The following is a 26,312-nucleotide window of genomic DNA, read 5'->3' as shown; positions in this document are numbered from 1 at the left end:
TGCACTGCAGCAGGGAATTTGTTGTGTTGTTGCTATAAATATGTTACATAATGTTTGGAGCAATGCCCTCCGCTGTGCTGATGGCTTTCCCTGTAGGGATAAATCCTAAGACGTTGTGATATCCACATGCACCTGTCTACATATTAGCAATTACAATTGTTATATTAGTTTGTCCTGTAGTGAAGGTCCAGTTAAGCCATTCCCTTTCTTATTTTGGTGTTGAATGTCTTACTCAGATGAGTCTTGGGATCTCGTTTAATTTAAGAATAATTGTCTGATGGTCTAACATGTCTCCAGAGATGGAGGAATAGGCATTGTGATGAAACATATTGTGTTCTGTTCAACTTCACATTCGTGAAATACAAAGAAAGGGCTTGATAAACTTGAGCTTAACATGAGTCCGTCCTGTATTTGCTCCTTGTAAATTCCTTGGCAAAGAAGCTTTGTGTTTTGGATTTGTGGTAGGGTGGAGTCCGTCTTGAGTCGATTTATTTTGGTAACTTCAGCTTTGTACAAATGGATAATAGATGCATGTGTATATGTACATACAACTGCTGGCAATTAGGAGAATGGACCTATAATCCCCAGGTCACCTAAACAATAGCCCAGGAAGCACACTACTGTACATGAAGAAATCCCCTGAAGAAAAGATGGCCACTATACAAGGATATACAAATGACTCTGTTAAATTATTCACAATCACACACTGGGGTCTGAGGCAGGAAGACTTCACGTCCTTGTCCATTCCTCACCCCATGGCTTTTGTCCTGGTATTTCAGCCCCAGTTGGGTTTATCATTAAAGCACGATCATTCCGGGATATTTACCGATTTTGTAGTTTTATACTTGTTCCATCTCTGGCAAATAATGCCCTCCAGCCTCCATCATTGTTTAAGTGTTTGTTCATTACAGTCATCAGAAATGCACGTTGTACATAGAAAGCAACACTATACAAATTACTAACGGGCACCATCAAATACTTGTGCTGTTTTGTAGAAAGTAAAGGAAACTAGGCAAAATAACACAAGAAAGGTACACTGTAAAAACAAGGCACATTCAGTAGCAAAAAAAATTTGCAAAAAGTGTGCAAATTTTATTGCTGGATTACAAACCACAATATATGAAGACAAACCCAAGTGTAAACAACCACTTGTCTGACCATAATGCAGTAAGATGAACTCCCACATGCAAACCCAAAATATCGGTACAGTATTGTTGAGGATGAGACTCAAGCGGTCTCTCTGGATCTGACTGCTCTTCCAAATTATAATGTCATGAGTGCACTTCGAGAAGTAAACAACGGACACTGTATCAGTTATGAACCTTCTCCATGACAGACGCTGAGCAACTGGCTCTTTATTGTTTGAAACTTTATACAGTTCAGGAGAAGTAAGGGGTGTAGACAAAGTATAGTCCAATCAAGTATCGCCGACTGGACTCGGGACATATAGGAATTTGCATAATCTCTGTTGGATTGGTCAGTCTAAACTTTAGGAATTTTCCTTTGTTCATCATCTTGGGTGTAGACAGGATGTGGCAGCCATCTTCAAGCTACATGTACTACATGTGAATATATATTGTATTAAGGAAAAAACACTGAATATGCTATGTATGTATGTGTATGTATGTGTGTGTGTGTGTGTGTATATATATATATATATATATATATATATATATATATATATATATATAAACATACATTGCATATTCAGTGTTTATATTAGAAACAAAGGCATTCATAAATATGTATGTTAGTTACATCTACTAAACTATATACCTGAGTCTATGAAATGGCTGAATTAAGTATTTTTGGTTACTTAATTCTTATCCTCAACAGTATAACCACTGCTGTAGGAGATCAGACCAAACATAAAATGATGATGGAAACACTCTATATAAGGAAATGGAGGCCTATAGAAGATGGCGTGTGTGTGTGTGTGTGTATAGCTGCCAACTAACCCAGGGCAACCAAAGAGACCATATGGGGGAATAATCTCCAAGCGTATCACTTGTACAGCTGGCTTTTTCAAGGGGTGAGTAATATTGAGTCAAAGATCTCATTTAGTAAGATAAGGCAGTAGAAAATGAAGCAAGGGAGTAATAGCAGTACCTAAAAGTGAAAGGTGACTGGGCTCCAGGATCCCACATACTATATTCCACTGCGGATAACATTTCAGCTCATTCCATTGATTCATCGTTGCCGGGCACAGACTGCAATATCGGCTGTTATAGATGACGACGTACAAGTGACAAAATATACAGGCGGTGTGGTGTACAGGCACACTATGCACATGTGCAGTCCAAGAATGCAAATAACGGAGGGCATCACGGCCCATGCTGTGATTGGGCTCTTGTAGTGCTGGATCAGTGGCTGTTATAAGTGATAGTGCTTTTATATTTAGTACTTTATCACACAAGTGCTCATGGAAACCTCAAGAAAAGCTGGTAAGTGATGTGAGAGTATGGGGAAAATAATGAAATGAAGGTACATTCCTATTTATGAGTAAAAATGTAGATAGGCCATTTAAGGTAAGGCCCAACCAATATCAGAGGTACAAAAGGCAAAGTAGCCAAATGAAGGGATACCAAGAAATAACAAAGAAAATTAAGATGCAGGAGCACAGAGCATTGGGATACTGGTACCCAGAACACACACATGAACAGAAATAGATGAAAGAAGGGTACATGAAAAAAAACCCAATAATGAGAATTATACTAATCAAATGACAACAGAAAATCTAGATAGCAATCTGCCTCTTAATAAGCCCATGACTGGAGGATCAGGGCTGACGCCAATGCTGTGTGTAGTTGTAGCTGAGGAAATACAGTTAGGTCCAGAAATATTTGGACAGTGACACAATTTTCGCGAGTTGGGCTCTGCATGCCACCACTTTGGATTTGAAATGAAACCTCTACAACAGAATTCAAGTGCAGATTGTAACGTTTAATTTGAAGGTTTGAACAAAAATATCTGATAGAAATTGTAGGAATTGTACACATTTTTTTACAAACACTCCACATTTTAGGAGGTCAAAAGTAATTGGACAAATAAACCAAACCCAAACAAAATATTTTTATTTTCAATATTTTGTTGCGAATCCTTTGGAGGCAATCACTGCCTTAAGTCTGGAACCCATGGACATCACCAAACGCTGGGTTTCCTCCTTCTTAAAGGGGTGGTTCACCCATTTTTTTTTTTCCCCAATGATTCTCACTTACCATTATATGCATCTTCTGCATTGGCTTCTGTTTCCATTTCTGGCACTGAGCGGCGCTATCCTGCACGCTCAGTGCCAGTCACATGACCCCCTGGAGCTGTGGCCGCCGGCATCCTCTGACGTCCCGGCATTTCCGGGCTCTCAAACTGGACGGGTACGTCACAGGATGCCGGCGCCACTCACAGTGATTGACTGGGCTGTGGGCGGTGACTACCTGACGTCACAGCCCAGCATCGAGGGGAGGAGTCGGAGGATGCCAGTGTGTGGAGCGGTGAAGGCAGAGCGCGCGCTACCAGCATTCAGCTGTGGGAGGTACGGGGCGCCAGTGTGGAGTACAGGGGGGGTTTCTCCAACTGAAATCCCCCCTGTCACGCAAGTATGTGATCACACTGTCCACCCGCCCGCTGTGCTCAGCTGTCAGGAGAGCGGGCGGTGTCGGCAGTGTGATCATATACTCCCACCAGCAGCACAGGTGACCGGACGCGGAGTGAGTGTGTATGTGTATGTCATACTCACCTGTCTGCAGGGTCCGGGTGCCATGCTTGCTTCCAGCCCCTGTCCCGGTCCCGCCGCTTCGGCTGTGTGCAGTCTCCCCGGGGCACGCACGAAGCTTGCAGGACCTGGCCGTGGATCACCTGATGCAGTCACCTGACGCATCAGCTGATCGTAGTCTCGCCGGCTTTTTCGCGGCCGGCTATCAGCTGATCCTGCTGTCAGGGGACTTCATCAGCTGATTACCGGCCGCTCCTGCAGCGATGGGACAGGATCAGACTCCTGTCCAATCGATCGCTCCAGGAGCTGCCGGTAATCGCCACAGCACATAAGTGAGTATTTTTTTTTTTTTTTTTTTGGCACTGATGCATCAGCTGATTGTATAATCGGCTTTTATACAATCAGCTGATGTGTGATGTGATTCAGGCACTTGATCCTGACACATCATCTGATCGCTTTGCCTTCCAGCAAACCGATCAGATGATATTGGATCCGGATTGGACGGCGCGGGACCCTGACCCAGGATTACTGCGGAGGGGGGTTTATTTCAATAAAGATGGAGTCACTAATTGTGTTTTGTTTTATTTCTAATAAAAATATTTTTCTGTGTGTTGTGTTTTTTTTTTTTTATCATTACTAGAAATTCATGGTGGCCATGTCTAATATTGGCGTGACACCATGAATTTTGGGCTTAGGGCTAGCTGATAATATACAGCTAGCCCTAACTCCATTATTACCCGGCTAGCCACCCGGCTTAAGGGCAGCTGGAAGAGTTGGATACAGCGCCAGAAGATGGCGCTTCTATGAAAGCGCCATTTTCTGGGGTGGCTGCGGACTGCAATTCGCAGTGGGGGTGCCCAGAAAGCTTGGGCACCCTTCACTGTGGATTCCAATCCCCAGCTGCCTAGTTGTACCCGGCTGGACACCAAAATTAGGCGAAGCTCACGTCATTTTTTTTTTAAAATTATTTCATGAAATTCATGAAATAATTAAAAAAAAAAAAAGGGCTTCTCTATATTTTTGGTTCCCAGCCGGGTACAAATAGGCAGCTGGGGGTTGGGGGCAGCCCGTACCTGCCTGCTGTACCCGGCTAGCATACAAAATATGACGAAGCCCACGTCATTTTTTTTTTTTTCTCTTTTTTGGCAAAAAACTGCATACAGTCCGGGATGACATACACATACACACTCACTCACACACTGTATATATACACACACACTGTATATACACACACACACTGTATATTCACACACACACACACACACACACTGTATATACGCGCGCACACACTTTCTTCCCCTGGCTGTGTAAAGCTGCTGCTGTCTCTGTGTAATTGATCTCAGTGCATCCACAGGGAAGAGGCAGGTAGGAGGGTTTGGGTGGGAGCAGAGTGGGTGTATTAGACACAATGGGTGTGTTAGATAAGCCAGACACCGCCCTAGAGCCACAAAGAATTCTGGGACTTGTAGGAACTGAACACAGGAAGTCAGAGGAGAGATTAACCCCATCAGAGCTGGAGCCAGCAATGACCGTGTGCTGCTAGTGCACAATGAAAGGTAATTTTGCTGAAAAAACATAATAGATGTGTTGAGGGGCACATATTAGCAAGATTTATCAGAAAAAAAAAAAATCAGTTTTGGTAACTGGACAACTTCTTTAAAACCCCTTCACGACCATGGACGGATATATCCGTCATGGATCGTGTCCCGGTAAGCCCCGCCCCCTGCCGCGGGCAGGCGGCGTGGATCGGCACACATATCAGCTGTTTTCAACAGCTGACATGTGTGCCTACATGTTCCGAGTGGAATCGTATTCCACCCGGAACATTAACCCCTTAGATCTCGATGCCAAAGTCTGGCAACGAGATCTATATGCGCGCGGCCATCTTTTTTACTTACCGCCGCCCCCTCCGGACGTCACGTGAGTGATCACGTGACGTTCGGTGGTTGCCATCGTAGCACAGGGTCATGTGATGACGCCTGGTGCTACGAAGTTTCACTTTCATTCTTTCTCGGCACGGAGCAGAGGAAGAAAGAAAGTGACTATTTCTGCTGTTTACAGCGGTATAGCTGTAATCAGCAGATAGCGATCAGCAATCGGATTGCTGATCGCTATAGCCCCCTAGGGGGACTAGTAAAATAAAATAAAGTAAAAAAAAGTTTTAAAAAATTAAAAAAAAAACAAAAAACCTAAAAGTTCAAATCACCCCCCTTTCCCCCCATTGAAAATTAAAGGGTTAAAAAATAAATAAATATACACATTTGGTATCGCCGCGTTCAGAAATGCCCGATCTATCAAAATATAAAATCAATTAATCTGATTGGTAAACGGCGTAGTGGAAAAAAAATTCCAAACGCCAAAATTACGTTTTTTGGTCGCCGCAAGTTTTACGCAAAATGTAATAACAGGCGATCAAAACGTAGCATCTGCGCAAAAATGCTACCATTAGAAACATCAGCTCGAGACGCAAAAAATAAGCCGTCACTGAGCCATAGATCCCAACAAATAAGAACGCTACGTGTTTCGGAAAATGGCGCAAAACGTGCGCCACTTTTATTGGACAAACTTGTGAATTTTTTTTAACCCCTTAGATACAAGTAAACCTATACATGGTTGGTGTCTACAAACTCGCACCGACCTCAGGTATCATACCCACACATCAGTTTTACCATATAGTGAACACCGTGAATAAAACATCCCAAAAACTATTGTGCCATCACACTTTTTTTGCAATTTTTCCACACTTGGAATTTTTTTGCTGCTTTCCAGTACACCATATGGTAAAACTTATGGTTTCATTTAAAAGTACAACTTGTCCCGCAAAAAACAAGTCCTCATATGGCAAGATTGACGGAAAAATAAAAAAGTTACGGCTCTCGGAAGAAGGGGAGCAAAAAACAAAAACGCAAAAACGGAAAGTGCCCCGGGGCTGAAGGGGTTAATGCTTTGCCAGGCCTTTACAGCTGCAGCCTTCAGGTCTTGCTTGTTTGTGGGTCTTTCTGTCTCAAGTCTGGATTTGAGCAAGTGAAATGCATGCTCAATTGGGTTAAGATCTGGTGATTGACTTGGCCATTGCAGAATGTTCCACTTTTTTGCACTCATGAACTCCTGGGTAGCTTTGACTGTATGCTTGGGGTCATTGTCCATCTGTACTATGAAGCGCCGTCCGATCAACTTTGCGGCATTTGGCTGAATCTGGGCTGAAAGTATATCCCGGTACACTTCAGAATTCATCCGGCTACTCTTGTCTGCTGTTATGTCATCAATAAACACAAGTGACCCAGTGCCATTGAAAGCCATGCATGCCCATGCCATCACGTTGCCTCCACCATGTTTTACAGAGGATGTGGTGTGCCTTGGATCATGTGCCGTTCCCTTTCTTCGCCACACTTTTTTCTTCCCATCATTCTGGTACAGGTTGATCTTTGTCTCATCTGTCCATAGAATACTTTTCCAGAACTGAGCTGGCTTCATGAGGTGTTTTTCAGCAAATTTAACTCTGGCCTGTCTATTTTTGGAATTGATGAATGGTTTGCATCTAGATGTGAACCCTTTGTATTTACTTTCATGGAGTCTTCTCTTTACTGTTGACTTAGAGACAGATACACCTACTTCACTGAGAGTGTTCTGGACTTCAGTTGATGTTGTGAACGGGTTCTTCTTCACCAAAGAAAGTATGCGGCGATCATCCACCACTGTTGTCATCCGTGGACGCCCAGGCCTTTTTGAGTTCCCAAGCTCACCAGTCAATTCCTTTTTTCTCAGAATGTACCAGACTGTTGATTTTGCTACTCCAAGCATGTCTGCTATCTCTCTGATGGATTTTTTTTTTTCAGCCTCAGGATGTTCTGCTTCACCTCAATTGAGAGTTCCTTAGACCGCATGTTGTCTGGTCACAGCAACAGCTTCCAAATGCAAAACCACACACCTGTAATCAACCCCAGACCTTTTAACTACTTCATTGATTACAGGTTAACGAGGGAGACGCCTTCAGAGTTAATTGCAGCCATTAGAGTCCCTTGTCCAATTACTTTTGGTCCCTTGAAAAAGAGGAGGCTATGCATTACAGAGCTATGATTCCTAAACCCTTTCTCCGATTTGGATGTGAAAACTCTCATATTGCAGCTGGGAGTGTGCACTTTCAGCCCATATTATATATATAATTGTATTTCTGAACATGTTTTTGTAAACAGCTAAAATAAAACTTGTGTCACTGTCCAAATATTTCTGGACCTAACTGTATAACAATAGGGGAAAGCTATCAAACTTCAAATAAGAAGTGCATCAATTGTAATGTGAAAAACAGGTATCTTCATAAAAAATGGGGAAAAAATATTATTTTATGAGGGAGAGGTGCGTCTAAAGGTGCATGTACCCTGCACAATTATCGTGTACGAGCTTTCCTAGGAATGTTCATTCTCAATAACTGTGGCTGCAGATCACCCAACGATCAAGCAAAATGTTCGTCGGGTGAAATGATCTTTGTTTTTAGCTGTGCATCAACAGGACTCGCACTTGAGAACAATGGAAGCCTAACAACTGAACGATCTTACCGATCATTCAAAGCGCATCTGAAGTCGAGTCAGCCTGTGCTAACTGGCTATTAAGCAACTGCCTCCACCCATCCTGAGAATGAAAAGGCCGCAGTGCTGATATTTTACTCTATGCATGCTAAATCAGCACTGGCCGCTTCATTCCTGGACGGCGGAGGCCATAGAGGTTGGATCCCCACATAAACTGATGGCATGTCCTAGTGATTTCTCATTACAATTTTATAAAACAAATACAACTTTAAAGTGTAAGCATTGTTTTAATCTTTATTTCATAAATCAATAGTGCACATGAAAATAAGCAGCTTTGTAATATTTCTTATCAACAGAATCTGATTATTTCTCTGCCAGAATTGATCAGTCATTCTCAAATTTCTCAATCCTGAGCTAAAATCTGTATATATTACAAACTTATTTATGTGTACTATTGATTTATAAAATAAAAAACGACAGTCTTTAACCCCTTCACGTCCTTTGACATACATTTCCGTCAAAGGCAGTGTTCCTTCCTTTGATGTGGGCTCGCACAATAAGCCCACATCTTTCCCCTCACATGACAGCTGATTTAATCATCTGGCAAAAGCCTCTAACAGAAATGGGTGGATCGTAGATCTGCCCATGGCTGTTAACCAGTTAAATCCCACTGTTAATATCTCGACAACGGGATTTAAGGCATGCCAGCGGGGAGCACATAATTTTTCCCGCTCCCATTGGCACACCTGTGCCATGATCACAGGGTGCTGATGAGTTGTCATGACAGCCATAAGTCAGCTTATGAACCCCTATGTCTGTCAATAAGATCCTCCTGTGAACCCCTGCTGTCAGCTGGCATTGATAGATGATTATTTCTGCTATACAGGGCAGTGCTGATGTACCACTCTGTACAGCAAAAGAGATTGGACAATTGCAGCTTCAAGTCTCCTACGGCTATGTTCACACAGTGCATCTTTTCTAAACCCAAAGTTGCAGCGTTTTTGGCCCCAAAAAATGCACCTATGGCAAAAACGCATCAAAAAACGCATGCGTTTTTACCGCATTTTGCCCAGTGTATTTTTTAAGTCCAATCTATTGACTGGAAGGGCTCAAAAACGGTGTAAAAACGCAAAAAGAATTGACATGCTGCATCTGCAAAAACGCATCCAAAATGAGATGCACACTGTGGACATTAAAATAGAAATCTCATAGACTTTTGTAGGGGAAGAAAACACATGCATTTAGGTGCATCTTTGTGACCTCAAAAAGGCACCAAAACCACAAAATATAGTGTGTGATCATAGCCTATAGGACTTTAACTCACCCACCCCTCCTTTGCCGCATTGAAAATAAAATCATTTCAAAAATATTTGGTATCACTGCATTCAGAAATGTATGGTCTATCAAAATATCAAGTAAATTAATCCGATTTTTAACAGTATAACGGGGGGAAAAAAATCAAAACTCCAGAATTATGGGTTTTTTTGGTCACCGCAATAAAATACAGTGAGGCAATCAAATGTCGCATCTACTGAAAAATGGTATCAATAAAAAAAAAAGTCAGGGCTCAAAAATTAAGCAATCATAGCTCCAGACCCCAAAAATGAAAATATTACAAGTCATGAAAATTTTTTTTGTCTTTGTTTTTATTTTTTGGGGGTTTTTTTTCTTTGCAAACTTAAAAAAAAATCATCAATGAAATAAATGAATAAATAAAAGATATATAATGTGTTTGATATCTGCTTTATCTTACTGACCTGGAGAATCATACTACCAGGTCAGTTTTACCATATAATGAAAATGGCAACTAATCCAAAACCATTCTGGAATTGCGCTTTTCTTTAAACATTTTTACAATTTCAACACGCGTATAATTTTGTTTCCCACTTTCCCGTGTATCACATGATAAAATTAATGATGTTATTAAAAAGTACAACTCGTCCTGCAAAAAAACATGACCTCGTACGGCTGAGGATGGAAAAATAAAATAATTATGGCTTTTGGAAAAAGGGGGTTGGAGAAACTAAAGTGAAAAAACTGAAAATCGCAAGGTTGTGAAGGGGTTAAATAAGTAAATCTGAAGCTAATCTTGTCACTGAGGTGTTCTACAGGATTCACGAAGTAAAAAAAAAAAAAAAGTACTGTACATTTAAGGTACATTTCCCATTCTTTTCATAATATTGTTCATCCCCCAAATATTGGAGAGGGTCAAGCTGGAATATATCTGGTGGGCTCAGCAGGTCTTGTGATGGACCACTTGTTCCTCTTAATCTAAATGTAAAGGTCAGACAGGAGCAGCATGTTCTGCCGATTTACGAGGATCCATTTTATGACTTTCCAAGTATAGGAGCACATATTATTAATAACTCTCAAGATGGATAGGCTTTTAGCACGGAAAGGGACCAGTGATTACAGCCAATGTGTCTGAGCCGGTATCGCTGACCTTCTAAATAGCACTTGTGGATGTGGAAGAAAAATAATTCGATGCTTATTTGTATCATTATTTAGGGTACTTTCACACTTGCGTTGTTTTTCTTCCGTTACAATCCGCCCTTTTGGAAAACGGCAGAATCCGTTAACGAATTCCGCGGTTTCCAATAGACTTGTATGGGTGACGGATTGTACCAAAAGGACATGCGTTGCTTCCGCTGGGCGACGCTCCGTTGCTTCCGCCCAGCGGGAGGAACGCAGCATGTAATGTTGTTTTGAACAGCGGAATCCTCAGGATTTCACTGCGCATGCTCTTTTTTTTTTTTTTTTTTTTTTTTTTAAATCACAAACTTTATTTTGGCTCGCGGTGGCCGAACGTTCAGCTGAGCGCCCGCCGGCAAGTGACAGCGCTCAGCTGATCGGCCGGCTGCAGGGAGCGATCAGCTGATCACCCGGCGGCCGGCTGCAGGGAGTGATCAGCTGATCACCCGGCGGCCGGCTGCAGGGAGCGATCAGCTGATCGTTCACAATAGTCTGCCGCCGGTAAAACTGTAAAGTAAAAAAAAAAAATCAAAACGGATTCCGTGGTTTTGCAGCATCCGTTGCGCCACTATATGCAACACATCCGTTGCATCCGTCACAACGCAATGCAACGGATACCGTTCAACGCAAGTGTGAAACTAGCCTTATCCATATATTTGTGCATTGTATCTCGTGAGTGGGTATGTTTAGGGTAGTATCGGGAAAGCCGAGCACCTTCTTATTATACTTTAAGAATTGGAAGCCTTCCCGTGCACTCATCTCTTGGGAGGGCTGTATATCTCCTATTCTTCATTCACACGAAGGTTCAGAGAATCGTGACAGATAAGATAACCACAGTGTGATTGCATCATGCAAATAGGTTCCTAGAGGACCCATTACATGCTTGTTACAAGCTTACTACAGTTTTATGTTCTTTGCTTCAGTCGCTGGATAACCATGTATTTGTTCATGACCATTTTATTTTCCTAAAATTTAACTTTTGTTCCCTTAAAGGAAGCAGCACTGCCTGCTTAGTTGTTCTGGATAGAAGAAGTCATCGTTTACACACAGCAAATTTGGGAGATTCTGGTTTCTTAGTGGTACGGGCCGGAGAAGTAGTGCATCGGTCAGATGAGCAGCAGCATTATTTCAACACTCCATTCCAGTTGTCTATAGCGCCTCCTGAGGCTGAAGGTGTGGTACTCAGTGACAGGTGGGTATCCATGTACCTGGTGATGACTAAATGTTGTGACATCCCTTTTATTTAGCACTGAGCTCCTAGTTTTTTACCTAACTCTGCCCCAACAGCTAAGTGCTGGTGATGCCGGGCGTTTGATCCCTATTAAAGGGAACCTGTCAGGTGCAATATGCACCCAGAACCACGAGCAGTTCTGGGTGTATATTGCTAATTCCTGCCTAACTGTTCTAGCATCTAGTAGCATACATAAGAGCTCTTTAGCAAAAGCATTTCTAAAGATCTTTTTTGATATGCTAATGAGCGCAGGGACTAATCACAAGGGCGTTATTTCCCCTGACTAGTCCGCCCTCTTAGCAAGTTAGCCAACCCACAGGGGCATGCTAACATGCTATTCAATGCCCAGCGTCATCGGCGGTGACGGGTGTACCTGAGTCCATTGTCACTGCCTCACACACCGGGTTTAGGCATGATCAGAAGTCCCGGTACTTCCAGTTGTCCACACTATGAAGTTGCGTGTACGTGTCCTGGCTTCAGAGAGGTCTAGTGCGCATGACTGGAAGTGCCAGGACTTCTGATCATACGCACTGAGCCTAAATCTGACATCTGAGGCGGTGACAATGACCACAGGTATACATGTCTATGCCGCTGGGCATTGAATAGCATGTGCTTGTGGGCATGCTAAGAGGGCAGACTAGTCGGGGGGAAATAACGCGCTTGTGACTAGTCCCTGCGCTCATTAGCAAATCATAAAGTATCTTTAGAAATACTTTTTCTAAAAATCTCTTTATATATACTACTGGATGCTGGGACAGTTAGGCAGGGATTAGAAATATGCACCCAGAACTGCTCGCGATTCTGGGTGCATATCGGACTTGACAGGTTCCCTTTAATCTATTAGGCATGGCTTATTCTAGTAATAAGTAATCCATTTAAAAGAACCGAATAACTGATTTTAAATGATTTGATGTTGTAATAAAAAAAAAAAGCATAAAAACACAATTATTACATAATACAGGAGTATTCATTTGTGTTATTTACCTCTGGACCGCCCATAGACTAAACATCCAGACAGTCTGCGCTCTACTTTGTAGTGACATTCTAAAATGTCACTTCAGGGTAGAGCAGGTGCATAACATTGTGCGGAAGCGTGGACCCAACACAGCCAGACTCCCCACAGAGAAGGCCAGTTTATTACCATCTCCGCTTTCTGTAGCACTGTGTAAACAGCGCTGAACAAGAATAAAGTAGAGGATTGGAGCTGGTAAGCCCTAGGAGACTGTCAGCTCTGTTATGGCTGAATTTCCCTTCTAAGGCTAAGTTCACATTTCCGTTGTTTTGTATCAGTCACATGCGTCGCTTGACGCATGTGACTGATGCGCTGTTCAACGCTGTACAACGGATGACAAAGAACAGAATTCTTTGTCGGATTCCGTTGTGTGCGGGGGGCGGAGTTCGGGGGGGGGGTGAGCCGAGCGGGGCCGTGGCACTGAGGACGTCAGTGCCGCAGGGACTGCAGGACAGGTGAGTGTGTGTGTGTGTGTGTGTGTGTGTATACACATGCTGAATGCAGGAGGGGCGGAGCCGAGCGGGGGGCGGGGCCAGGCGCTGAGGATGTCAGTGGAAGTGTTGCGGTCTGCATGGCTGGGGACAGGTGAGTGTATGTGTGAGTGTGTGTGTGTGTGTGTGTATGTGTGTGCACATGCGGAGTGTGGGAGCGGGCGGAGCCGAGCGGGGGGCGGGGCCAGACGAGGGTGTCAGTGGCAGTGCTTGTCTGCATCGCTGGGGACAGGTGTGTGTGTGTACATACATGTGCGGAGTGCGGGAGGGGGCGGGGCCGAGCGGGGAAGTGTCGGCCTCCCTGCACACGTAACCAGCCTAAATATCGGGTAACAGTAAAGCACCCGATGTTTACCTTGGTTACGGGCCTACACCGCTTAGCGCTGGCTCCTTGCACCGTAACCAGGGTAAATATCGGGTAACCAACCAAAGCTGGTGACGTGTGCAGGGAGCCAGAGAGCATGCGCAGCGAAATCCGACGGATCTCGCTGCTCAAAAAACGTTACATGCTGCGTTCCTCCCGCCCGGCGGTCAGTCGTTCCACGACTGATCAGTCGGGCGGAGGGTGCAACGCAGCATCATCAGTCACAATCCGCTGCTCATACAAGTCTATGGGAGCAGCGGAATCCGCTAAACGGATTCCGTTGTTTACAAGAGCAGCGGATTGTGACTGATACATTTTAGCGGAAATGTGAACTTAGCCTAACTGGCTGAAATAAATGAAGACTGAATACAAAGCAAATCGCTGTTACTAGCATCAATCCACCCTGCTCCCCCCCCCCCTCCCGATGTCCGATGTGTATATAAAAATAATTGCTATGGAAAGGGATGGATAAAATAAAGGAAATGTTTATTTTCTTTCCCCCTCAATAACTACAAAACATTAGTATGAAAAGAACATAAAAACTAGGCCCCATGTATGCAAAGAGGCAAAAGTTATTTGAATATCCAAACAAGCAAAAATCTTACAACTGTTTACACCACTTGTAGGAGGAAAAAACCCAAAACTGTAAATGTCAGGTCAGAAATGGGGGTAAATAGCCTGGTCATAAACTGGTTAAAGATAGGGCCGTCATGCTTTGGTGTAGACTGATGAGCTTGTGTTGGATGGGATTCCTCATTTCCTCCGAGCAGAGCTGGAGGCATGTGATCAAAGTGGTCTCATGTTGCTTTCACATCAGTGTGAAAAAATTTCCAGCAGCACACTGTGTTCTCGCAGGGAAAGCAACAGTACACTTGGCAGCGAGCTGTGCTCTAGATGGGAGTGTTCGGAAGGCAGACTGTTCATAGGATGCAGGCCGCCTCTGTCCCCCAGCCCTTCAGATGGCACACCGCGCACATTCAGCAGGGGCCTGACCATTGTACTGAACCTTGATATGTAAATGAAAATGTTCTGGCACACCACATAAAGAAGATCTAGCAGATCAATAAAAACTAGTTAAATTCTATCAATAATATGTACAGTATATCAGAGGTAACTAGTTAGAGAGCATTAACTAGTGATGCTGCGATGAATCTTCTGTATGTATTGTAGAGGTGATGCTAATTTTTGGTCTTGTTCTCTCGTCCGTACAGTCCGGATGCTGCAGACAGCAGTTCATTTGATGTTCAGCTTGGTGACATTATTTTAACAGCAACTGATGGACTTTTTGACAATATGCCGGATTATATGATTCTTCAAGAGTTAAAAAAGTTAAAGGTTTGTACTTGTGTGACCAAATTCATGTGTATGTATTTTGGTAAAACCTGATTTCACCTAATCATTAACACTAGAAGTCCCAGAGAGGGGTCATTTAACATTTCTACCTTTTGGAACCCAGAGACGGGTCGAATGACCTGAAGGATTTTAGCTAACATCCTATAATCACCGTCTTTTGTTCTGTAATTAAGGCCATTACTGTCGCACCACAGGAGGTTGTTGTTTTCCATTGAGTTTAGTCATTTAGTTTCTAGTTAAACTGAATAGAACTATCATCAGTCATTTGACCCTCTTTCGGGACTTCAGGGGGGAGCTCGAAATTTCTGGGACTTCTGGTGTTAAAGATAATATTAGTACTTGGTGAATAATCTAATATTTATTCACTTAGCCTCATTAATCCCATAGCGCGTTCCATACATCAGATGTGAATCAATAATACTGATAATGATGCCGATCAGGTCTGTACAGCGCTGTGGAGTTAATAGCGCTATATAAGTGTGTAAAATAAATGCCAATAATGCGGTTTCCAGTGACTGTTAATCACTATATTTAATAATCTATTGTGCACAGATTCTGTTTACAATGAAGAGGCGTCTCTGTAGGGGAAGCGATTTTAGATTGAAGGACGTGAAGGGGCAACAGCTTAGTCCCCTTTTATATTAGGGACTTGAGCTTGACTATATGTTGTCAGTGTGTATTTTAGGTTGGTGACCTTTCTAATGATGGCTTTCCTCCTTCTCTCTAGAATGCAAACTATGAAAGTATACAGCAGACGGCGCGCAGCATTGCTGAGCAAGCCCATGACCTGGCATATGATCCCAACTACATGTCACCATTCGCACAGTTTGCATGCGACTACGGATTGAATGTCAGAGGTGAGAGTGAATGTATAATGCACAGGGAAGCGTCTGGCGGTTTGCATGTATGTAAACCTTGCATGCTCTTCTAGATGACAAACACTCAAATACATACACTGCTCCAGTGCTCCAGATTTTAAAAAAAACCCCAAACATTCTTCTCATCTCTCTCCTCTTTCTAATTTCTTCTATTTTACTTCTTAGAACTGTCATCTTTAAACTTTAAAGCAAAATATACCAGCAATTTTTTGCTATGTAATCTGTGAGAAGGATGATGTAGGGACAGAGAGCTTGATTCCAGCATTTTCATTAAATTGCTGCCTTCTTTGCTGTAGATCTTGCAGTTCTCTGAATGCTGAGTCATAGTCCCATCTACGAGACTAGTCCTGAGTAATCAAAAAATTCTGCAGAGAGTCACCGTAGTGAAACAGACAATCAAAAAATCCCCTATCATGAGCCAGCTCAAACACTCATAAAAAGGGGATAGGGACCATGACAATAATGTTAGAGTAAAGTACTACATTTTTATTAATAGAATATTTTAAAATGCAAATCACATTAAAAAAACAACAATTCATGGACAAGAATGTTCCCTTATGCTAGCAGCAAAGACACCGGAAAATAAAGTGCATCTTTCAAAGACCAATCCTACAATATAGTCTAATACATTATTATTCATCAGAAGTTAAGTATTTAGATGGTGGAATGCTAGTGAGGATCAGAATTGTTTCTAATATATATTCCATGTATGTATTAAACTGTGTAATAAATTAAATGGGAACGATTTGGTACCTTAATGTATGGTCCACTGATCCTGCTTGCGGCAAACCCCGATGCGCATTTCATGTGATATTCTTTTTCAGGGGGCGCTGTCCTCTAGTCCTATAGCGATAATATCCGGCTGATTAAAACACTGATTTTATTGAAACAACAATGCTATTCAATGCCCAGCGTCATTGACGGCCGTACCTTTTGTGCGTTATCACCGCTTCAGATGCCGGGTTTAGGCTCTGTGCGCATGATCGCCTGGGATTGCTGGGACTTCTGATCATGCGCACTGAACCCTCTGAGTCGATGACAACAGACAATTACGCGCTTCCATGCTGATGACGCTGGGCATTGAATAGCATGTTAGCCCTCCCACAGAAGAGTATTAACATGCTAAGAAGGCAGATTAGTCTCTGTGCTCGTTTGCATCTCGTAAATGATCTTTAGAAATACTTTTTCTAAAGATCTTTGTTTGCTACTATAGCCTGGGACAGTTAGGCAGGGATTAGAAATATGCACCCAGAACTGCTTGAGGTTATGGGTGCATTGGGGACCTGACAGGTTCCCTTTAAGAAAACAATGTGTAATTTCCATTACAATTCATAAATATTTGCTACTTTGTGTTAGTACATCACATAAAATCTCAATTAAATACATTTGCGTTTGTGGGTGTAACGTGAAAAAATGTGGAAACTTTTGCGGAGTATGAATACATTTTTAAGGCACTGTATGTATAGTGAGCTGATCTGCAGTACCTGGCAGTAGCCACTACACATGAAATGTATCAGTGCTCTTCAGCTCTGTTCAATGTTTAAATCTGGTGACCACGAGGCTTAACCCCTTAATGCCCGCGGACAGTAATATTATGTCCTAGCGGTCATAGTATTACTGCCCACGGTCTGCTGCCGGCAGCTTGCCGCGATCGGCGCACATCTCAGCTGATTTTCACAGTTGATATGTGTGCCTGCTAGGCACAAGCAGAATCATTATCTGCTTGTGCCGTTGAACCCCTTAAATGGCGCTGTCAATATGTGACAGCGCCATTATAACGGCATCGGCGGTAAACATTTACTTACTGGCCGATACCGGAAGTGACGTGACGTGATCACATGACTTCCGGTGGTTGTTATGGTAGCACAGGGTCATGTGATGACTCTTGTAGCTCACATGAATTACTTTCGGTTTCACTCGGCCCGGAGCTTAGTGAGACAGAAAATTAGCATATCTGCTGTTTACAGCTGTATAGCTGTGATCAGCAGATATGGCAGAGCGATCGGATTGTTGATCCATATAATCCCCTAGGGGAACTAATAATTAAAATTAAAAAAAAGTAAAACATTTTTTAAAAAAAAACAAAGTTCAAATCACCTTCCTTTCGCCCCATTGAATTGGAAATTAAAGGGTTAAAAAAATAAATATACACACATTTGGTATCGCCGCGTTCAGAAAGCCCAATCTATCAAAATATAAAATCAATTAATCTAATCAGTAAACGGCGTAGCGGCACAATAATTCCAAACGCCAAAATTACGGTTTTTGGTTTGGTCACCACAAATTTTGCGCAAAATGCAATAACAGGCGATCAAAACGTAGCATCTGCGCAAAAATGGTACCGGTAAAAACGTCAGCTCGAGATGCAAACAATAAGCTTGCGATAATACTAAGCCATAGATCCTGAAAAATGAGAACGCTACGGGTCACGGAATATGGCGTAAAACGTGTGCCACTTTTTTCAAACAAACATCCGGTGGTTTTTTTTAACCCCTTCTATAACAGTAAACCTACACATGTTTGATGTCTATGAACTCACACTGACCTGGGGCATCACACCCACACATCAGTTTTACCATATAGTGAACACAGTGAATAAAATATCTCAAAAACAATAGTGCTATCACTTTTTTTTGCAATTTTTCCGCATTTGGATTTTTTTTGCAGTTTTCCAGTACACTATATGGTAAAACTTATGGTTTCATTTAAAAGTACAGCTCGTTCTACAAAAAATAAGCCCTCACATGACCATATTGACTGAAAAATAAAAAAGTTGCGTGTCTCGGAAGAAGAATGGCGAAAAAAACGGAATGCGAAAAATCGGCCGGTCGTGAAGAGGTTAATATTTGATCAGTCAATGTTTGTTTTTGTGCTTAATTTACATTAAGTACTGGGGAGGGAAGGGGTTAAAGTGAACCTGACAGGTGCAACATGCACCCAGAACCACGAGCAGTTCTTGGTACATATTGCTAATCCCTTCCTAACTGTTCCAGCGTCTAGCAGCATAGATAAAGAGATCTTTAGAAACAGTATTTCGAAAGAACCTTTATGATATTCTAATGAGCGCAGGGACTAGTCACAAGGACGTTAGTTTCGGCGCTCATTCCGCCCTCATAGCATGCTATTCATTGCCCAGGGTCGTCATCAGCGGTGATGCGTGTACCTGTGTCCGTTTTCACCGCTTCAGACGACGGGTTTAGAGTCAGGGCGCATGATCAGAAGTCCCTCCACTTCCGGTCATGCGCACTAGACCTCTCTGAAGCCGGCACTCGTACACCCGGCTTCATAATGCGCATGACCTGAAGTGCTGGGACTTCTGATCACGCGCACTGACCCTAAGCCCGGCGTTCTGAAGCTGTGACAACTGACACAGGTACGTGCGTCGCCGCTGATGATACTGGGCAATGGGCATTGAATAGCCCCTGTGGGCATGCTAATAGGGCGAAATGAGAACAGGAACCAACACCCTTGCAACTAGTCCCTACGCTCATTAGCATATCATAAAGGATCTTTAGAAATACTTTTTCTAAATATCCCTTAATCTATGCTAGTGTATACAGGGACAGTTAGGCAGGGATTAGCAATATGCACCCCGAACTGCTTGTGGTTCTGGGTGAATATGGCACCTGACAGGTTCCCTTTAAGGTATTAAGCTGATGACTAATGTACAACTTTGCACTTGGACATAGATTTATTGACCGTTATTTACCATTTTTATTCTCTTGTCTACCTGATATCATCCTATAGATTTTAGATTATAGTTGATAGTCTGCTATGAATGTATATGTCTGCTGTGTACAATTAAAGAAATTAGATTTCACTTTCTTTTTTTTCCATTTTCAGGAGGGAAACCGGATGACATTACTGTTCTCCTGTCAATTGTAGCTGAATACACGGACTAAAATACCTAGAACATCTGCTACAAATTTAGTGTTCTTTTTCTTTACCTTTAACTTCTAATTTTGTTATACTGTATCCTGCTGGCAGGACTGCAATTTTTCAGCATATTTCATTGGCCATTTCTAAAAGAATGCCGTCTGCGGATTCCAGCTGAGGACGAGGATAAAACCACTGTTTATTGGTTGTGATTTCCTGAAACTGTATTTACTTGATCACCCCATTAGGAGCATCATACGGACGGGTCTCTGCATAAAGCAGTGCTTTAATCAGGACCCCGGATCCCTGTTTTGTTTTTTTTTTCTGGTTATTCATTTTGCCAAAAAGCACATTTAAAATCCATAAAAATTGTTGGTTAAAAATTTGGGGAAACCAAATCCAGATTTTTTTAATTGATGAATTTCCTGTTCTGACATTTAGTATATGTTGAATTCCCCGACCTAATTTTGCCTCTTTTGAACCTTGACTAGAAGCCTTTTTATATTCTGAACTGCTGTACTATACAACACAAGAAGTTCCTTTCAGATGTGTGTGTTATTTTTAAGACTACTTAACTTAAAGCCATGTTTATATATGTGTTATATACAGATCTGTATATAATATATATTTTGGGTAACATTTCGTGACTATGCAGTGAAATTCAACTGGTCACTTTTGGGTGTAAGTAGGTCCCTTGAGGACTTGCTGTATCTTGAAGAATGCAACTCAGAAATATTATGTGACTGTGATTTCATTGTATTTTATACGTGTGTTGTGTGCAATGTTACCTCAGATTGTATATTAACGTTTTTCTTCATTTTTGTGAAATTGTATATTTGCATACCTATGTTGAGCTTTTATTTAAATGTCAACATGTACCATGTACATGTCATAATGATAGCACATCATGCTTGTAACAGGCATTAAATTCTCAATGAGTTATCGTGTGTACGCAGTTAAGAAATGTATGTTCTCTTGCTAACCTGTTGTCTTGTCTACACAAGGTCACGTTGAATGACTTCTGGTATTGCCTTAACTGCCCAAAACTTGACAAAGCAGGAAAACCAGCATATGTACTCACAAAAAAAAGACATGAATTTACAATGGAAATTTGACATTCATTGCAGCTTGCCTTATTCATCCTCCTCATTTGCTTTTCACAAGTAACCTACTTATCCTCCCAGCTGGGCTGCTCTATTTTTACTTCTATTCCTACTTCTAAATACACATAATAGCTTTTCTGAGATTTTTGTCCAGGGAGAGAACCTCTAAAGACCCCCATGCACATTAGATAAGTGGCTGATCTTGCCAATTTTAGCAGGGTCAGCTGACCATCTAAAGTATATGGGGCCGCCCAACTGTCCCGGACTGATTATTATAAGGATCAGGCAGCTTTCATCCTGATCCTTTAGTTTAGTGGAGAGACATCTCCCTGTCATATCTGACCAGTGCTCTCTAATAGGGAGTGTAAGGGGGAGATGGCTGTCAGCTCTACTACAGTTACACTGATGGCTATCTTATGTGTATGGCCAGCTTTAGGCTAATGAGACATGGCTACTAGCCTGAAGTACCTCATTGGATAGTGCAGGGTAAAGTGAAGGTCCAGTTGTTAGCATGCATGTGCTGTACAATTCTTTTGTATCCAATTCAGAAGGGGCACAAGTGTCATCGACTGTGGCCTGGTATTCACAGTAACCACTAATTTCAAAAAGGAAGGAATCCTGTTCTCAGGGAGAGGTTACCATCCGTTGACACAAACCTCCTTGTGTCCTTTAAAGGGTTACTCCTACCTTCATAGATGGATATTGTCCAGTGCTTGTAACAATAATTAATTACTTTTGCAATTTACTGATTGGGCAGTTCGGGTCTGCGCCCACATGCAGCCAGCCATAAACGGATCACTTTTTGTTTTTGGTCTACTCTACTTTTGATCACGCTGTTACCCCCCTGTGGAGCCGTTCAAACACTTCAAGCGGCTCGCACTGAGCTGAGCACCGAGCGTACCCGAGCACAGCGATGGTCACGAGTGGTTTGCATAAAACAGTGCAATAGAGAAGACCTTGGAAGCACTGCCATGTTCTGGTATTTAGCAGCAGTTGTCCGCCTTCTAGGCAACAAGCTGTAAGCAAAAGGAAATCTCAAGAACTGCTGAACATTTTGTAAGCAGGAAATTGTAAAATTGCTTATCTTTATAAAATCTATCTGACAATACGTGTTTATGAAGATATGAGTAACCCTTTAACATATAGACTCTACTGGTTATATTTTAATATGTCAATTTGACACCTTATAAATTGTTTGCTGGAATATAAGATGATGTAAAGGTTCTCTCCTCAATCACTTATGTTTGTTTGCATCCTCCCACTATGAAGTCCTCGGCCTGACTATGTATAATTGCTAAGATAGTTTAATCAATTGGTACATTTACTAATGTTACTCATTCACTGTCAGAAAAATCATTTTGGAATCCTAAATCTAAGGTTACTAACAACCAGTTATGTCATATTGGGCTAAACATTGTTACATTTGGGTCTGACAGCATTTATGTAACCTATGTTCTTGTTCACAAGAACCGCAGGCCTAAAGATTATGTATTAAGTGGGAAGTAGACTGAAACTTGAAAACCAAAATGTGTAATTGGTCAGTGGCTAGCTTCTATATGTGGACAAGCTAATGTATTGGTATTTCTTTTTCTTTTGGAATGTATGGGTGATGTCCACCATAAATGTTGTTAACATGCCTTAGCTACATAACCTCATATAGAGACTGCATACATTATAACACATATAAATATGCCAAACAAATGTAGCTATAATTTTAACGTTGTCCATACTGGTCCTAGCTGCTTTTGAGATTCTAGTGTAAGCAGATGATATCCCTTCCAATAAACGTTGGCCATGTTTGCAAGCGCATGATTGATGACGGACCATATCCAGTTTGCACTAGAATATGCAACAACTTGGCTAATCTGCTTACAGGGGTATTATACTGCTTCTTGATCCTCTGAAAACCTGGATCAGGTCACCTATGAGCACGCTAATCATCATCTTTGCCACACTAATTCAAGGACCTGCCAGTGCAGGAGGGCTGACATAAAATATTGCAGACTTTTTTTTTTTATGGTATTTTGTCTTGCACTAGTCATTGTCTTATTTGTGTGGCAAGAACAAACGCTCATGGGGAGGGGGAATGGTCTTGTCTAAATTATTGTATTGGCCAAAAATCTTTGCTTTCTATAAAGTCTATCCACATAGCCTAACCTTCCAGAGTTTGTAAGCAGGCATGAAAACACCATGTAAAACTTCTTACCTGGAAATGTTTGATTCTTCGTACAACATGACATTTACTGAAATCCTTTTGGAATGTTTGAGCTTATTAAATCTCAGTGTTTTATGAATTATGATTAATGTAATCGTCTCGAGGCCAATGAAATGATGTCTTACGATTTTTAGTTGTCTCTTAGGCCATTTCACAGGGAATCTTAGTTGGAAATGAAAAATTGCAAGGGTTTGCATATCGGCAAAATGAGTTTATGTACTTGGCTTGTGGTCTTGTAGTGAAGTCTTTGATTAATCATGTTCTCTGTTACTCAGCACTGAATATGAGGTCAGAAGACAATCTAATCTAGCCATCTTCTTGTAGAGAGGGCTGATAAATTATGCATCTTAAGGAGGCTGGACCAGGAAGTAACTATGTTTAGATGAAGATACACAATACATCTTAGGGAGATCGTATTGTAAGTTACATAAAGAAAAATAACCCTTAGAGGTGGGTGTTGTCCAGCATTAGAAAAAAAGACTGCTTTTTTCCCCCAAAGATAGCGCCCCATCTGGCTACAGTGTGTCTGATATTGCAGCTGAACTCTACTGAAATTAATAGGAATGCGCTACAATACTAGACACAATCAGTATACACAAATGGACCTGTTTTTGCAAGAAAGCCTGGACAAAAGATCAAAAAGCATATAATAACATTATTTATATCAAGTAGTTGTATGCCTATGAGATGTCATGGATCCAGATGTTGCTTTAAAGGGCGCTTTACACGCAGCGACATCGCTAGCGATGTCGCTCGTGTAAGCACCCGCCCCCGTCGTTTGTGCATCACGGGCAAATCTCTGCCCGTGGCGCACAAAATCGCTAGTACCCGTCACACTATACTTACCTGCCTAGCGACGTCGCTGTGGCCGGCGAACTGCCTCTTTTCTAAGGGGGCAGTTAGTGCGTCATCACAGCGACGTCACACGGCAGAGGGCCAGAGAGCAGCCGCATGAAAGACACACCCACTTCGTTGCCGGAGGACGCAGGTACGGTGTTGTTTGTCGTTCCTGGGGTGTCACACGTAGAGATGTGTGCTGCCTCAGGAACGAGGAACAACTTGCGTCCAAAAGCAGCAACGATATTTTGGAAATTGATGAAGTGTCAACAATCAACAATTTGGTAAGTATTGTGCATCGTTAGCAGTCGCTCGTGCGTGTCACACACAACGACATCGCTAACGAGGCTGGATGTGCGTCACGAATTCCGTGACCCCAACAACATCTTGTTAGCGATGTTGTTGCGTGTAACGGGGCCTTAAGGGTTTGTTTTTGTACTTTTTCATCCCTGTATTTCCTTCCCAATACCAGTGTGAACCAATTTTGTTGCCCATTCAACAGGATCCTAATATGTTTTATGCTGCACACATTGAAAAGTCTGACAACTGGAGATATTTACCCATCCAGTTTGTCATTGGTTCTGTTTAGGGTTAAATTATTATTTTTTCCCTTTTAATTCTAAATTAAATGATTGAAGGCTATTGATCTGCTATGTTAAAAGGGTCTTTTCATCTTGGGCATTTATGGCATAATCTATTTTGGCCCCAACTCTGAGGCGGAATACACAACTAAGATGCTAATGTAGGAACTTTCAGTTTTTGTGTGTTTAGTCTGCTTTTATACCTCTTCTCATAATGATCAAAGTTTGGAACACTGAGCAGCGTGGCTCTTGGCTTCTCCCTCAAGTAACACCAAAGACGGGTAACATTAATAGCTTTCCATATCTCTAAAAGCAATATTGTAAGATGCTTATTTTTTGCACAGCCACTTGTATGATGTTCTGCACTCTACATATCAGCCTAGTCTCTACCTTTTTAAAGCTGAATGCGCACAAAACATCTATTTTAAGATGAAAACAAAACCCATGCACTTCCTAAAGTGAAAGTGGTAATGTGATCAAAGTTGATGCTAGGACTAGTTCTGTGAGATGTGTACAGTTCTCGTGTGTGTTAGATTTTTTGCTTTCTATCTTTTGTATATTGAGAGTTTAATGGTTTTGGGGAAAAAAAGGGATATTCAGCTACTTAAATGCTGCTTTATCAGTATGTCACTACATTGTGTAAATATGCATTAGTGGGGATGTTTTGTATGCTCCGCTCTCTGCAGATCTGCTGAATGATAAATGTAATGTAAAATAAGTGTACTCAACTGAACATCTTAACCTGGGTCTCTTCCCTGAAAGAAGGCACAATAATTTGTTATAAAGAGGTTGTACAAAATGGGAAAAATAATTTGAATCTGGGTTGTATTGCAACGGTGCTACATTAACGTGAATGTTGCGCCGTACCACATACAACCTACTGGCAGGCGTCTGATTAGGTTGAATCCTGGATGTGCATATAACCAATATTTATGGGTGATCTATGACAGATGATATTTAGCAGTGTGGTGTAAATGTTCAGTTACATAAAGTTGCTAAATTTCTACCTTTCAGTCCGAAAATCTCGTTTAAGATTTTAGGCCTGAACATGGTAGATCTTGGTGACAAGGGTACATTAACGGAGTAATTGAATGGTTTTTTTTGTTATATATAGTTCCTAAATGGAAATGTCTGCATTTCATGTATGATGTCACAAGTATGGGAATAGCCTATGTAAATATATAAAAGTAAACAGTCAAATTATTTAATAAATATAGTATTTATACTAAAATATGTGTCGTCATGATCTGTTTTTTTGTTTGGGTTTTTTTTTTATACCTCCACGTGACTTATATTGGATCCATTAGAATTCTGTTGGTTTTTTTTAGGTGTTTTGTTTGTTTGTTTTTTTTATTTTATATTGACATTTCTACATTTAGTAATCTACTGTTCTTCAAAATAGCTCAAAAGTGAACATGTACTGCAGAGGAGGAAACCGAAACCTGACCAAATGTGAAAAGTAACTGACTAAAACCTGAAGGTGAGATTTCTGAGCAGTAAGCATCTTATTCTGGTATATTTATAGATGTCATGTTACAGAAGTTGGTAATCTGCCATAATATCCATTCAGTCAGCAAGAGGGTTGCAGCCGAGCAGCTTAGATCTGAGTGCATCAGTTCTTAAGACATTTTATTTAGAAAATATTTTTCTGAGAAAATGACATCTGT

The 26,312-nt window shown here is 41.7% G+C and overlaps 1 protein-coding gene across 1 annotated transcript in view; it reads left to right on the top strand.

Moving 5' to 3' along the window:
* The window catches only part of PPTC7 (protein phosphatase targeting COQ7), a 52,802-nt gene extending 26,926 nt beyond the window's left edge, over window positions 1-25,876 (top strand). The window contains exons 3-6 of the mRNA XM_075323652.1: window positions 11,698-11,896; window positions 15,014-15,137; window positions 15,883-16,012; window positions 19,877-25,876. Coding sequence (XP_075179767.1) covers window positions 11,698-11,896; window positions 15,014-15,137; window positions 15,883-16,012; window positions 19,877-19,935 — 512 coding nt within the window. The 3' untranslated portion in view covers window positions 19,936-25,876. The remainder of the gene's footprint in view (window positions 1-11,697; window positions 11,897-15,013; window positions 15,138-15,882; window positions 16,013-19,876) is intronic.
* Window positions 25,877-26,312: the final 436 nt, after the last annotated feature.

This window comes from Anomaloglossus baeobatrachus, chromosome 1, assembly GCF_048569485.1.
Source record: "Anomaloglossus baeobatrachus isolate aAnoBae1 chromosome 1, aAnoBae1.hap1, whole genome shotgun sequence".
In the NCBI taxonomy this organism is placed as follows: Eukaryota; Metazoa; Chordata; class Amphibia; order Anura; family Aromobatidae; genus Anomaloglossus; species Anomaloglossus baeobatrachus.
The sequence above is the reverse complement of the archived record's forward strand: the minus strand, read 5'-3'. Positions and strand labels throughout refer to the sequence as shown.